Raw genomic sequence first — 15,277 nt, 5'->3', positions numbered from 1 at the left:
ATCTCCACTTATGCAGCCCACTATTTATGGCCTCCTGGCCAGGTAAAGTACTGTTCCTCCTCCCCAGCAAGATGCCTGTCCATTCATTATGGCAACTACACACACTCTATTTATTACAAAACCTGTTCAAGCCCACTTAAGCCAATTTAGGTTTGATTGTGACAAGAGCCTATCACAGCAACATCAGGCACAAGGCAGGAATCAATCCCAGACTGGGCTATCACAGTGCACACTAATGCACAAATCCATGCTCATTAGGGCATCAATACATATTGGTTTTAAAAGGATATTTTCAACTTAAAAACTGTACCAGAACCCATATAGAGATTTCCCACTATTGCTTCTGTTAAACAACAGTCTGACTGTGGCCACTCTTTGGTGCATTACCTTAGAATGAAGTGCTTATTTCCATCGAACTCGTAATGAGCATATTAATGTCATTTTTGCCATGTTTTGTTACAGTCTTGTGCCCAGTGGTTGTTGTGATAGGCTCCAGCTTCCCCATAACCCTACCATGAATTAGTGGGTGGGAAAATGAATGAATAAATGGATTATTTCATGATTTCTGAAAAAAAGTTGTGTATTGTTGTAGACAAATTATGCTGCTCTTTTATTCACAAGTCACTTATTTTGTATGTAACCAATTTCTAGTCTTATAAACTGACCTCAGTGAATATGTTTATAGAGATAGAGACTGCAGATTAGTTCAGCATATTCAGTTGTAGTTTAATTCTAAGAGAGAGAATTTATCAAATAATAAAGCAAATGTTCATTAATAATTTTGGACACTTAGCTGCAAAGTACTGTTAACTGATAAATAAATGAATAATGTATAAATGTTCTTTATATATTGACAAAGAGCTATCATTTTTAAAAAGCTTGGAAGGGCCCCGTAAATTAAATATGGTGTACTCCTTTAAGAATAACATTTCTAATCATTCTACTTCACCTCAGTGTGATCCCTTTTTGTGCATATTCTTATAAACATATTTTTAATGTTTTCATTTGTTTAGTAATGTTTCCTTACTTTAAATGAACCCAATCTCTGAGTTGTGATACAAAATTAACACCCTGTATCGAAATGAAGTAAACAAAGAGAAAAGAGAACATATTGGATTGGTTATTGGCAAGGATCTTTGATCTGTGATATTGGAAGCATGAGTCTGTGTGCTCCGTTTTAACTGTTATCACCCATTTTTTATTTTTGTAAATGATTCAAAGTGATTTTTATATGCATTTAAAATTGTAAAACTTAACATCAAGCATAAAACTAAAAAGTTACTTGTTAGGCATTCTCTGGAAATAATTGATGCCCCCTCACACTTAACTGTCCAAAATGCCTTTTTGTTTCTTGATTTGGCATGGTTGACTGTGCATGGGGGCTCTAGGAAGCTCTTTAGAGTAACATGAAGTAGCTTTTTTGTCACACTTTTTACATACTTGAGCTGTTTGACTGTGTAGCTTTAAACTTAAATACTTAAGGGTTTAAAATATGAGATTGCCAATAGCGCATATTTTTAGGATTTTTTTACATTTCCAATGTTTTTTCATGCTCCATTAATATCTGATTTCAGACCAAGTTTGTGCTGTAGCTATTCTAAGTATATATTTACAAATGTATAAATAACTAACTTAAGCTAACATTTTTTTTTCTTTATAGACAACAGTTTGAAAACTTAAGTTGATTTAACCATGGCTCAGTTTCCTAAACCATTTGGTGGTAAGTGAAATACCATTTAATGCCTATCGTATGTTGTACACTAACAGAACACATCGTTTCCAAATTGTGAACCCATCTACCTCTCCAAATTCAGATTGTTTTGTAGATGCGAAAGGATAGATTGTTGTTTTTGCATCATCTAACAAATTATTTATGGAATACAGTATTTGTTTACTAGGTGTTTACAGAATAAAGTCTTGGGTTGCCAAGATTGATAAATGCAATATATATGTGCAGCTTTCTTAAAACTTTTTTAAAACAAATTTATGACCTGTTTTAAAGTAAAGATGTAAATGATCTCCCAATTTATGATCGTCCCTGTTCCCTTCCCCATCTTTTTTTGACTACTAGGCACTCAGCAAAGTGAATGTGGTAAGTGCAGTGGCTGAAAAGGATTCTTGTAATATGTCCCCTTGAGCAGGTGCTTAGCACTGTGCAGTCTGGTAATGTATACTGCCTAAGTATCAGCGCTATCTTAAATGATTCTTGATCTGCACGCAGCCATCACGTTCCCCATTTTCTTATTTCTCTAATATTAAATGTTTTAACTTTTAATGTAACTTAATTGTGGTAGAATTACTCTGCCTCCTTTTTTCAAAATCTGTCATACTTCTTTAACAATTCTTATTGTACTTTATTTAAAAGAATAAGATTCACAGCTCACCATATTACTCAGCTTTCTATTTTTTTTTTCATTCTAACATCAAGAATCAAGATTTTTTTTTTCACTTAAATCTTAGTTGCAGTGCAATTTGTGTAATGTTTTATATAGATGTAAAACTCATGCCAAGTAAAACAAAATCTTCAGTTAATAACAAATGTTGAAGTCCTTCTGCAAAAATAAGCATTTCAGGGCCTGTTTTTCAGCTCTTCTGGTTCACCCTAGATAAAGGCTCAGTGTGAATGGTGACACTGTCTTCTTCATTTCTATATACTTAATGTTTGTTCTAAACTTACATTGCATACATGAGCAAAGCCACTTATGTGTGCTGGTAGTGTGTAGTGATTCTCAAGTTTATTGCTGTGGCCCACTATGCCCACAGTCCCCACCCCCACTAATTTCACATTCACTCGGTCATTTTATTCTAAATGGTTCTTATTGTTTAATTAGTTGCTCTTCTTTGTATTATTCTGCATACAGAATTGGGGAGTTTGCTCCCTTAATTGTATCATGGTAATAAAAATTAATAACAAATGGGGATGGTACCAGGGCAAATGGCACTGAAGACTGAAAGGCTACAACCACTTCAGCATCATACTTATACAATGCTCATTAGTAAATAAAGGCATAAATAATTTATGGAAGAACAGAATAAAATCATGATGATGGTAATCTTAAAAATATAACTATCCACATGTAACATACATAAATGCTTGTTTTGCACTAATAAAAATTATTTCTGGATTGACACATGCATAGAAATTGAAAATTAAGAACATGCTTAATTAAGTTAGAATTTAGGGGTTAAGTTGAAACTAAATTCTTCAGCCATATTAGGCCCCACAATTGAACTTGAGAAACACTGGTATGATGTACACGGAGCTTTGATTGCTTGTTTAACCTCACATTAGTTAACATTGTGATGCATTTAAACCTCATATCTAATCTTGCTTCACAATATTTGTCACCTATCCATGAATCCATTTACCACCCCACTTACATTACACCTATTATAATTCATTGGACAAAATAGTTATATTAGTATTCCATCAATCATATTCTTATCCTCCTTCCCAACCAAACGGGGAACACCTTGAGTGGAGAAGAGTATTGTGAAAGGTAGTGTGGTTCAATGACTCTGTGGTTGAGTTTGTTTAATGATTTCTGTAAAGGGAGGTATCTAGAGATATGGCAACCCCTGATCAATGTGGTGCTATTTTTAATTGTTCCCTTTAAAGTAAATTTCATTTTCCCCTATTTTTACATAATAGAAAATTTTGCCATTTCACTTCTAGTAAAGGTTCAGATTCTTCCAGCTGTTAAGAAGGTAGCCTCAAATATATGTTATAACAACTGAGCAATCCTTAGGCTGTGGCTGCTGTTCTAATGCATTCTCAAAAAAGTGTTTGTAATGGCTGAAAACATTTACCAGAACAAAAAAACACAATGTATAGTGCCAAGGAAAGCATGTTTTTAAAAACCTGTTTGGCAAGTTGGGTCTAATTCAAGTTGAATTTTAAATTTAATTTCACAGGGATGAATACAGTGAACAATTTTAAATCAAATTAACATGTTATGCTAATTCAGTTGCTAGTTGATTTTCATTCATTGTCTTAACCTAATGGTAAGTTAAAGCTCTCAGCTCTTTTTCTGAGTGTCATGTGATTCATCACTGTAGAAGCCCTAGCATTGGTTTCAGTTATTTTTTTAACAGAGTTAATAGCATATTTAAACACATTTGTAATGAATAGAGAAGGGTAATTTGGCAAGTATACAGTTTTTTTGTACAAAATTCTCGGACTTACAACAGTAGAAGCATTTTTGTTCATTAGATTTATTTAGAAATTTTTGAAAGAATGCATATGGTATTTGTTAATGATATATGTGTTTCAAAGGTTCAATGATTTGCACTTTCCAGATATCAAATGTGTTCTTATGGATGTAAAATTATAATCAATAACAGCAGTTAGGCCTTGAAAGATAGCCTGCAATAATTGCAAATTTTAAGTGAATATTACTCTATTTATGGAAGAAGATATGCTCTACTCAGTGTGCCAGCATCAGTCAAGAAGTGATAATGTAAGATTTAATTTCCATAGCATAGTGAAATATTAAAGCTGAAAATTTAGACAGGGCTATTCTTTCTTGTAAGGAAATATATATGTTCACTTTTTCACTATCATCTTTTATCAAACCGGTATGCCAATACTTCAGCTTACTGGATAGATTGCATCATTGTTCATACACAAAGCAAGATACTTAGTGGGTCCAAAGAACAAGGGACAAAAATGTTTCATGGAACAGAGTTATCTAGATTTGTTTCTACCTGGCATATATCTGTTTTGAGAATAGCCTCCTACCCTCTGCAATTCTGTTTTTCAAAAATGTATAATTGGGCAAGGTCTTCACACAGGGATAATCCTGAGAAATAACATGTAGACAAAAGTTGAGGAAGCCTTCTTTCTTTATATATAAAAGGTGAACAACAATAACAAAAGCAACCTTTCTTTATTTGTAAAATTTGTTAATAATAACACTTGCAGTAATGTGATTTTTATTCTGGGAAGTTCTAATAAAGATTGAATAATAATACAAAATTTTGGAAGGGCTGTAGTAACCATTCATTTTTAAAACCCTGTACAGCCCCCAACCATCCAACACCATCCCCACCTTCGCTGTATATTCCTTTACTTATGTTAACAACCACTGATTATCCCTCATCTAAAGTGATATGTAAGTTTTCTCACAACAAAAGGGTGTTTGCTAATGAATTGGTGAATCAAAATGACAAAAGCGGCTCAGAAAATAGTTTGGCGGAGGTTATTAAATGGTTTATGAAAACAATGTGCTTGTGTTGTATTTATACTTACATGTGATTTGTAGTTTTTTTTATTATAGTAGTTTATATAAAAACAAAAGTTATTTGACAGTACATGACCATCAATGAATTGGCCACTGTTTTCCTTAGTTGCAGGCTGTGCACTCTGTGAAAGGTGCTGTACAACATTGCTGTTGCACTGACAGTTTTGAAATTGAATTGATATTGTGAGATTTTTGAGACCCCGACAGCCCCCCAACCGCACCGTGTGCCGACACTCGGTTAACACAGGCAGGGACTGGTTGTTCCCTGACGGTGCAACTGTAAGTTTGCAGGCTTCCTGCATAATACGTCCGACAGCTGCTGGTTGATGCAGGGAGCATTTAAAACCAGCTGCTGACCTGGCTATGTGCTCACTTACGACCTTCTCTCCAAGGAAGGCTGTCTGTTCTTTTAATCAGTAGAAGGGAGCTTGTGCGAGTTGACGTCCACTCCACTACGTACTTGCTGTGTTTGTGTTGATGTGACCGCTCCCATTTAGATAAATGCTTTGATATGAAGTGTATCTGGGAAGGTTGGGGAGGAATCAACCAACACCCCAACCCATTTCTCACAAATAAGGCACAAGCTACCCTAAAAGGATCATTTAAGAAATGTTAGGTTGTCTGAAATATTTTAAATTTACCAGTTAAAATAATAAAATTACATTAGAAAAAAATAAAGTATATAGTTCTTAAAGATTGTGTTCACTATAAATATAACAAATGTCTGTAATACACATGTACACCATACCTCAAAAAGGAAAATGGGTTCTGTCTTATAACTTTTCCATTGCATTTTGTCTTCTGCCAGAATTCCCCCCAGTTTATTAAGCTCCCTACACCGTGTGTAATACTATGTACCTTTTAAGATGGCTATGTACTTCAAATAGAATCAAAAATGCTTTGCTCGAAACAAATACTTAAAATCCAAACAGTATTTTTACCCAGGATTACGATATGAGCATATCCCACAAAGTCTATGAATCTTAACAACTATAACCTCTACTTTAACAAAGGTAAAAGATGTGATGATCCTCTGTGTTAGCCACACATCTCAAACAAGCTCTCTGTGTCAAACAGAAACTGTGACTTCCTTTAAGAAGTGACGGGATGAGATATAAGGACATCTTAGCTTATTAGCTAAACCAACAAACATGGAAGGACTGAGTAGTCTCCTTTGTCAAATTTCTTGTGTTCTATTTTCAGTTTTTCACAAGTTTAAATATGAAATAAGAGAGAAATTAGGAAAGCATTGCATTTTTAAAATTCAGGTGATGATAATACAACTATTATTGGCAAACGGGGGCCAAACTACTTTTTTATCATTGATGTCTGATTGCACATTATTAGGCTAAAGTAGAAACCAATACTTAAATTTGTATTTTTAACACATTTTTATCCTGAATAGTTTCCGTATAGAATAAAACACTGCAAATTGAAATAAAATGAGTTTCACATATTTGTCAAAGTACACATGCTATATTAATTAACAGAGGTGTTGTTGAATATAGTATTACTTTAAATTTTTAACTAGTGAGGTAAATCTACGTGAAAATAGGAGAGATCAATCACCATGGTGGACAGTTATCAAATTAAAGCAAAATAAAAAAATTAATGCTGATGCCTATCTATACTAATAAAAGGCAAAGCCCTCACTGACTCACTCACTCACTCACTCACTCATCACTAATTCTCCAACTTCCCATGTAGGTAGAAAGCTGAAATTTGGCAGGCTTATTCCTTACAGCTTACTTACAAAAGATAAGCAGGTTTCATTTCGAAATTCAGTCTATAACGGTCGACAACGTCCGCCATGTTGAACTTTCTTATTTATGGCCCCATCTTCACGAAATTTGGTAGGCAGCTTCCCTGCGCTAACCAAAACCGATGTACTTACTTATTTCGATGGTATGACGCCACTGTCGGCCGCCATATTGAACTTTCCAACGTCGCCAATTTTCCAACTTCCCGTGTAGGTAGAAGGCTGACCCCATCTTCACGAAATTTGGTAGGTGGCTTCCCTACGCCAACCAAAACCGATGTACGTACTTATTTCGGTGGTATGACGCCACTGTCAGCCGCCATATTGAACTTACCAATGTTACTAATTCTCCAACTTCTCGTGTAGGTAGAAGGCTGAAATTTGGTACTTATTTCGGTGGTATGATGCCACTGTCGGCCACCATATTAAACTTTTAACAGAAACCGATGTACGTACTTATTTCGTTGATATGACACCACTGCCAGCCGCCATATTGAACTTTCCAACAGTCTTTGTTGCTTATGGGCTCATCTTCAAGAAATTTGGTACTCGGGTTCCCAACGCTAACTGAATCCTACTTACATACATATATACGTCCATAGCCTGCAGCTCCGTCACCGTGTGAGGTAGCGTTGGGTCCCCCATCTCAAGGCCTCCCACGTTGTTGGCTGCCTGCCTATATAAGACCGTCCGTCGCTCCGGTCTCTACATTCCCTTCCTTGCTTCGCCATGGGATTCACGTCTCCCTACTGATAAATACAGCCTTTTTGTTTAATCCACGACTTCTCTGCTGTTTTATTGTTTGTTTATTACAATTATAGTTATTGTATAGGTATTTTAGACTTACTTTACATTGCTCAGGTACCCATTTCCTTTATCATTCCAACCCCCATTACCATGTCTATCAATGTGATCACCATCGACCAAAGAACTGTCACTTACCAAGTGGTTTCCATGCCTGGAGATGGCACCAGCTTTTCCATTCTCTTTGTTACATATTGCACGACCATATCAGGCTCACTCTTGATATCCAGAGGAACATTGTGTCTTATGTATTGAATGACTGGGACAGGTTCAATGTGTGGACTGATGACGGTACAGGAGATGATTATACTACACGGGAGCACTATAAGAGTGAAATGCTTAAGCCCTTCACCTATGGTTCTGCATGTGAGTTGATGGCTGCCACTGAATTGTTCGGTTCGGAAATACCTTCGTAATTGAAACAAACCATGAAACTCAAACCGATTATGACAGCAGCAATCCAAGCTGTGAGATTTAAGACAAGATTACTGTTCACATGGCCAACTGTAAGTTGCATGCTCAAGAGTAAGCTCAGCGCAGAGCTTGGTCATATTACAACCGGAGGGCCGAACTCACAATGTGGTATACAAAGAGATCCTTAACAAATAATTATTAGCATATTTTCCCTCAGTTTAAAAGGTTAAATTTTCTTCTTAATAAAAATTTTAATGCAGTACTTCGCCGCTGTGAAGCGCGGGTATTTTGCTAGTTGACTATATAATAGTACTAGGGGGCTTCGCCCCCTGCTTGCTTCTCTCGCCAACCCCCGTGTTTGGTTTTCCGGATACACACTTATAAGATTTGTTTTTTCTTTAAATTGTTGCTATTTCATTAGTTTCACTTTTATTTCAGAACTTCTATAAAAACAATATTTGGAATCTTGTGAGTCCCAATATGCTGAATCTTTTTAATGAGGTCAGTGAGACATGTGTTTAATGACTTTGTACCATAATTCAGGATAGGTTTCTCTGTTTGGAATTTCAGCACAGACAAAATGATCTTCATCATCAGCAGTTAATTTTTTTTTTACAAAGTAACCAATAAATGCATATGCGGTAAACTCCATCTTTTGAAATTCTCAAGATTCTTTATTGGTCACATGCATACCTGATCCGCTTATCAAAAACTGTGCAAAGTTAGAAGAATATCAGTTAGATTAACAAAAAGTCATAGATTGAAAGATAACAGTATAGTAGAACATAATAAATAAGTAAAATTATGTGAATAAAGTAGTATTAAGTGTTAAGGTGCAATAGTGCAGTGATTATTGTGCAAAACCAAAGTTAGACAGGTGCATAGTTAAATGAGGCAGTTTGTTTGCGCTGCTGCGATCTTTTATTTTTTTTTTTTTTACTTTCTAATTTTCCTACTTTCATATTCTTTAACTTTCCCCACATGTGTATCGCACCGTTTTTTTTTTGTTTTTTTTTTTTAACCTTTCGAATTCCACTGCTTTCATAATCTCTAACCTGCTCTGCATGTGTTTAGCGCCTACATTTGTGAACGTCTTTATGAAGTTCTACTTTGTCTTTTACTCTGTCTTTTAACTCTGAGCCCGATTGGACGTGTTTTTTTTTTTTTTCCAATTCCACTTGTTCTGGGCTGATAATTACTTTCCTTATTTTCTGAATTTGCACCTAGATTATTCTTTTTCTTTTTTGCTCTTTTTTCTCTCCAACACTTTTGAGTCTCTTTTCTCCATGCTGCTTTCTTCTTCGCTTAGTCGTTGACATTTAATTTATAACGTATTGTCCTTATGCACTTTATATGTGCTGAGAGCCCTGGATCTGTGTGTGCTCAAGTCATTTAGACCAGTGTATTTTTAGGGTAGGTTCGTAGGGAAGTTTTATACACAATTTACATTACCGTAGATCCCGGAATTCAGGCCGACCTGGTATATTAGCGAACCCCTTCTCTACCTACTAAATTACATGTATTTGCCGATGACCGGTATTTAAGCCGACCCCCTTCTCCAAGTAAAATTTTCTAAATTTCCTTAAAAGTGTCTCTTCGGGTATATTTATAATGTTTATCGAGAATTTGAGACTGCCGGCATTTTTGATATATAATATAATGTGCATAATTTACCAAAACACCAATCATTTTTCTAATGTACTAACCAAAAAGTTATAAAAAGTGCCAAGCCTACTTCGATTAAGCTAGGAGCATGGCGGCACGCATGGTCGCAGCGGCTCAGGGCTCTCCTTTTCAGTGCACTTTTTTGTTGTTTTTGTACTTTTTGTCCTTGTTTGTGCTCAGTTTGGCGAACATCCGCTACACCATTCAGAACCTTATAGACATCGGTGTCCAGAGCCAGACATCTGTTTTGAGTGTTTTTCATTACACGCACAACATCCCAGACCACATAGCAAGACCAGCGGGCTCTCCGTGGATTGTTGTCGGGTCTAGGAGACAACACAGGCAGAGGAGGGAAAGAAAGCAGAAGCGGGGCCGCAGATCCGGCGTTATGCTAAAGCTAAAAAACAACCATACAAGTCCTATACAGAACTTTTTTCTACACTGAAGGAGCTGCTTTTAATCTCATTGTAGATGCGTATAGTGACAATAAAAGGCATTCTATTCTAGAAACAATTTCATACTGTACTCACCATTTAATTTGACATCTTTGAGCTGCAGTAAGGGAGGAGATATTTCCACACAATGTCCATCTTCGTTTCGATTGCGATCGTTTACTTTTACCTTCTTTTCCTTCCTTAGCAATTATGTGTCTTGCTGAATTATATATATAGGTAAATCACTGCAATGACGGAAATTACATCCACAAACACATGTATCTGGGCTCCGACTGACGCTACTAACGCTCTTGGTTGTTTGTTTACAATCGCGCAAGCGGATACACGTGACTGCATCCGTTTCGTAACGCAAGATGTTGATCGTAAATCAAAACAAAAAATTTCATTTTAAACTTCCCGATAATTTATTATAAATTTTATAAATAAAATCAACAACTAAAACACTTTTTTGAATAAATTCTTTATTTAATTTAAAGTACCGGCGTGCATGCAAAGTTACTTCTTCATCTGAAAGATGGCTCTGTGGTTTCGTCATTATTTACTTCCGTATTCATCGGCAAAACCGGCATTGCGCTGGAAATCTTGAATCTGAAACGATACTTGTTGTATAAACCGACCCCCAAACTCCAAGCCAAAAATCTAGGACGAAATTCTCGGCTTATATAACGGGATCTACGGTACATTTCTATTATTATTAAGTTATAATATTGTAATAGAAATTATACAGCCTACCATAATGCAGAATCAGTGGGAGCCCTGAACTTGTTTTCCTGCAACCAGAAGATCCCATCTGGGAGCAATGGAAGACCGTGACATGCGAAGTGTGTTGCTTATGTTCAGTCTACTCCGTATTCTCATTGCTGTCACTGCAGAAAACGCTGCCTCACAAAGATAGGATGTTGGAAATGGAAGCAGCTTAAATAGTTTCATGTTAATTTTAATCTCCTCCTACCTACAAGTTATGCTGACGAGAATTTTTCTCAGCATTTCCTTGTGATAATACACTTTCAGGGTGTGAATAATGCCCAAATCCAATGGCTAAAGCACTGCTGTACAATTGGGCAGGAGGAATTCAACACGAACATTATCTGAAGGTGGAAGTATGTTGTGGGCAGCACAGTTATATCCCCCTTACTTGGGAACGTCACAGTGAAGTGCATTTCGAAGCGCGATTGCAGCATCTGTGTAAGATTGTTTGTCCATTGCCGGGGCAGTGAAACAGCAGGCTCACAATGAAACGGCAGGCTCACAGCATGTTGTCCCGTTGACAGAGGTCCCAAGAGAGTTTAAAAATCACACATTTTCTTGAATGAGTGCCGCATTAATAGGAATGTTTCTTGAAGGAGCATCACTGAACCACATAGAAACGTTTTTTTCACAATCTTCAAATGCAGCAGTTCGCATACGTTTGCAGCCTGAATTTTTTTCTTCTTTTTTTGCCTATAACAAAGACATATGCATTGCATTTGTCATTCCAACAGATTGCACATCACAAACATTAACACTGTTATCGTTTTTTGTGTCTGCCGTTTCTATAGAAGGGTGACAGTGAGTTCCGATGGATGTTTTTTAAATGTTGACGAGCAATAAGCAAAAGGTATCACTGAAAACCACAGAAAACAAAAACAGCAAAAAAAACAGTACAAGGAAAGTTCGAAGAAAGAACTTTTTTTTTTTTTAAACAATGTTTCTGTTTGAGGATCGTTGTACTAATGTGCACAACTGAGCTGCAACCACATAACTAACTGAAATGCTTGGATGAATCATCCACAGAGCAAGGTCACTTAGTTGTAATGAAAGTATGTGCTGCTGAATGTACTTCGTAGTAACGAGATTTCTATAGACTTGTGTTATATGGGGAAACTGTCAGAAACATAAAAATACTTCATTGTAATACTCTCTCACCTCAGTCTCTCTCCCCTCTCTGCGCTGCTGCAAAGCCCTGCCCGCCTAGCGTTCTGAAAACTCCTCAGTGAAAGGGGCAAACTTTTTGCTGTAGTCCTTCACTGAGTGACGTTCCACATCATCGCAAGACGGTCCTGGGTCAATCTCTTTGCACAAAGTCTCATGTTTAAGGTCCACGCGAGACTCTCTGTGGCCAATCTCTTTCATCTTGCGACTTCTTTTAATTGTCTTCTGTGATCTTAACGTGAAGATCATGTCTCGGCGCCCTTGTATTTCTCTCCACCCTCCAGGATTTTTTTTTTTATAATAGAGAGATTTATTGATCTCACAGAAACATGCTGCTAGACTATCAGTTTCTATGAACTGCTTCAAGAAAATCCATAGTTTACAAAGCCCTAATAGGCTTGAGATTTGTCAGTCTTTGACATGCTTATGCCTTACCGTTATCTATGTATAGTCCTGAAACTTTCTCTCGTTCTCATTTATCAATTTTAGATATCCAGTGGTGTACCATTTATTAGACTTGCATAGCAAGCTTTATTGGAATGAGTATTTCATATAACCTTCTAGATGATTATAAAATCTGCAGACAGAGTAAATAAATTGCAGTTTGTAGTATTGAATTGATCGTGCATGCAATTAAGTTACTGTGTGAACTACACACTCCAAAATTCTTGACCAAGATTGTGATGGAATCTCAATTTTGAGAAGGTAGGCTGAGTTGCCTTCATACAACTGTGGGATACCTTGAATTTTAACAAGGAGATTGTCTGATGACTTTAATAATAATAATAAAAAATATCCACATACACAAAATAGATATGGATGGATGGCTAGTTTGATAGATAAATATTTTATTCACCCCCTCTGGGAAAATTCAGGCGTCCAGGTGTCCAGTAACTCGAACACATCAGTAGAATTCTACATATTATTGTTAAAGCAACGAAAACAAACAAATAGTAGTAAACAAAAAAAAAAAAGGTAGAAACATGTCACTTGTTACAGTGTTGGAAGTGGGGACCAGGAAACACTTGTGTTGACAACAGTGTTATAAAATCCCAATGCGTAGGAAAAAATGACCTTTTGAAATGTTGTGTGCTAGAGCAAAGTGAGAGAAGACGACTGCTTAATTCTCTGACCCACCAAAATACTGTATAGAACAAAGGCAGCATTTTGGTACATACTTTAAATGATCTAAGTTTTCTGAGGAAAAAGAGCTTGCTCTGCCCCTTCCTGTAAAGGACATCAGCATTCACAGACCAGTCCAGTCTATCATCAAGGTGGACATTTACAGTATATATTTTTAAGTCGGCACCACCTCAGTGTTCTCCACTTAGATGCTGACAGCCTGGGGAAGGGGGTGGGAGTGGGGTTGGCTTAGACCTAAGGAAATCCGCAATCATCTCATTGGTCTTGTTTTTTTCAGAACCAAGCAATTCTTAAAGTTCTTGAAAGCTCCTGTCAGATACCTATATTCCTCTTCCTCCCCATTCTTTATACATGGCCCAATAGCTTTCTGAATGTATCAAAAGTTCAACTTCTATTTAAAGACTGCTGTGTATATTGAGAGCAAGAATGGGGCCAGAACAGTCTTTTGCCTCACAACTGTTCCAGAGATCCAGTTCCCCAGTTTGACAGACTGCATTCATCCAGTCAGGTAGTTATGAATCCAGGAGGTGAAGGTGGAATCCACACCCATTCTCTCCAGTTTATATTTAAGAATGGAGGGTTGGATGGTGTTGAATGCATTTGAAAGACCACAAAACATAATCCTTTCATAACCCCCTAGTTCATCCAAAAACGGGTGGGACTGGAGTAGCATGTAGAGGATTGAATCCTCAACACCTTTGTGCTCCTTTTATGTATATTGTAGGTAACCAATGCATGCCTAACTTATGTTCTGAGGCCACACAGTAGCAGCTGCTCCAGTGTCTTCTTGATGTGTAATGTGAGGGCCCCCGGTCTGTAGTCTTTCACCTCAATTGGCTTCCCAACTTTGGGAACTGGCACAAGACATGATGATATTCACAGCGCTCTGATCCTCCCACCTTGAAGATTCAGGTTGAACACTATCTGTTGAGGCCCAGCAAGTTGATCTGCACATTCCTTAAGCAGTCTTGGACACACAACATCCAGACCAGCTGCCTTTCCAGGGCATAGCCTCCTTAGCTCTGCCCTCACTGCCACTTCAGCTCTGCACTCGCCTCATCCGTTGTGAAGAGCAGGGTAGTGGGACCTGGTATAACAGATACTGTTGCAATGGTGTCAGGAGTGCAGCAACATGGAGCAGCAAAGTCTACCTCTGCAGTGCTGTGACCCATTCTGTGACACTGAGCCAGTGCTGGATGCCATGTAAAACTTGTTGTAAAACATGTTAAACTAATTGGCCGCCTTCTTATCAACTGCTGTTGCCTGGCTGCTCTTGTCTTTATAGCCAGTAATGGTCTTCATTCACCTCATTGATGTTATTGTGTTGAAGCCTCATCTCTAGTTTTCTTTTATAGGCCATTTTTGACTGCTTTAAGGTGGTCTTCAAGTCATGCTGTACCAGCCTAAGCTTCTCACTGTCACCAGTCTTGAAAGCCTTTTTTTTTTTCTTGTTTTTTTTTGATCGAGGGGTTTCTTGATATTACTGGTATTCAAGGTTTATTGTTGGGAAAGCAGTGAACAGTTCTTACTACAACAATATCCCTGCCTAAATTTGTGAAGTCCAATATGCAGACAGCTGCCCATTCTATCTTTGTTTCTTTAAACCCTGGCCTCATCCTATCACCAGTGAGCTATTTGATACCACTCATGATAAAGGTTTTTATCAGTTATTAGCCTCCTGTGTCTTGTACACTGGTGTTTTGTGGACATAACAAAAAAAGAAAATATGTAAAACGTACATGAGTCTTCAATAAATTAAATAAGACATGAACAAAGAAAGTAGTCTTTATGTTAAAAAAAAAATAAGCAAAATAATTTTTGTTGCTTACTTAAATGTAACAACAAAGTAGACCATTTTTATTAACCTTTTTATTCTAGACGTG

At 37.0% G+C, this 15,277-nt stretch overlaps 1 protein-coding gene across 6 annotated transcripts in view; it reads left to right on the top strand.

Moving 5' to 3' along the window:
• itsn1 (intersectin 1 (SH3 domain protein)) overlaps window positions 1-15,277 on the top strand; it is a 331,858-nt gene that overhangs the window by 86,905 nt on the left and 229,676 nt on the right. For 5 of the 6 annotated variants that reach the window (XM_039743835.1, XM_039743833.1, XM_039743832.1 and 2 more), the window contains exons 2-3: window positions 1,661-1,720; window positions 2,072-2,092. In XM_039743835.1, the coding sequence (XP_039599769.1) occupies window positions 1,693-1,720; window positions 2,072-2,092 (49 nt within the window). In that variant the 5' untranslated portion in view covers window positions 1,661-1,692. The remainder of the gene's footprint in view (window positions 1-1,660; window positions 1,721-2,071; window positions 2,093-15,277) is intronic. The other variant, XM_039743834.1, reaches the window with a different exon arrangement.

This window comes from Polypterus senegalus, chromosome 2 (assembly GCF_016835505.1).
Source record: "Polypterus senegalus isolate Bchr_013 chromosome 2, ASM1683550v1, whole genome shotgun sequence".
Lineage (NCBI taxonomy): Eukaryota > Metazoa > Chordata > Cladistia > Polypteriformes > Polypteridae > Polypterus > Polypterus senegalus.
Note: the sequence above shows the minus strand (reverse complement) of the source record. Positions and strands in the feature narration are given on the sequence as shown.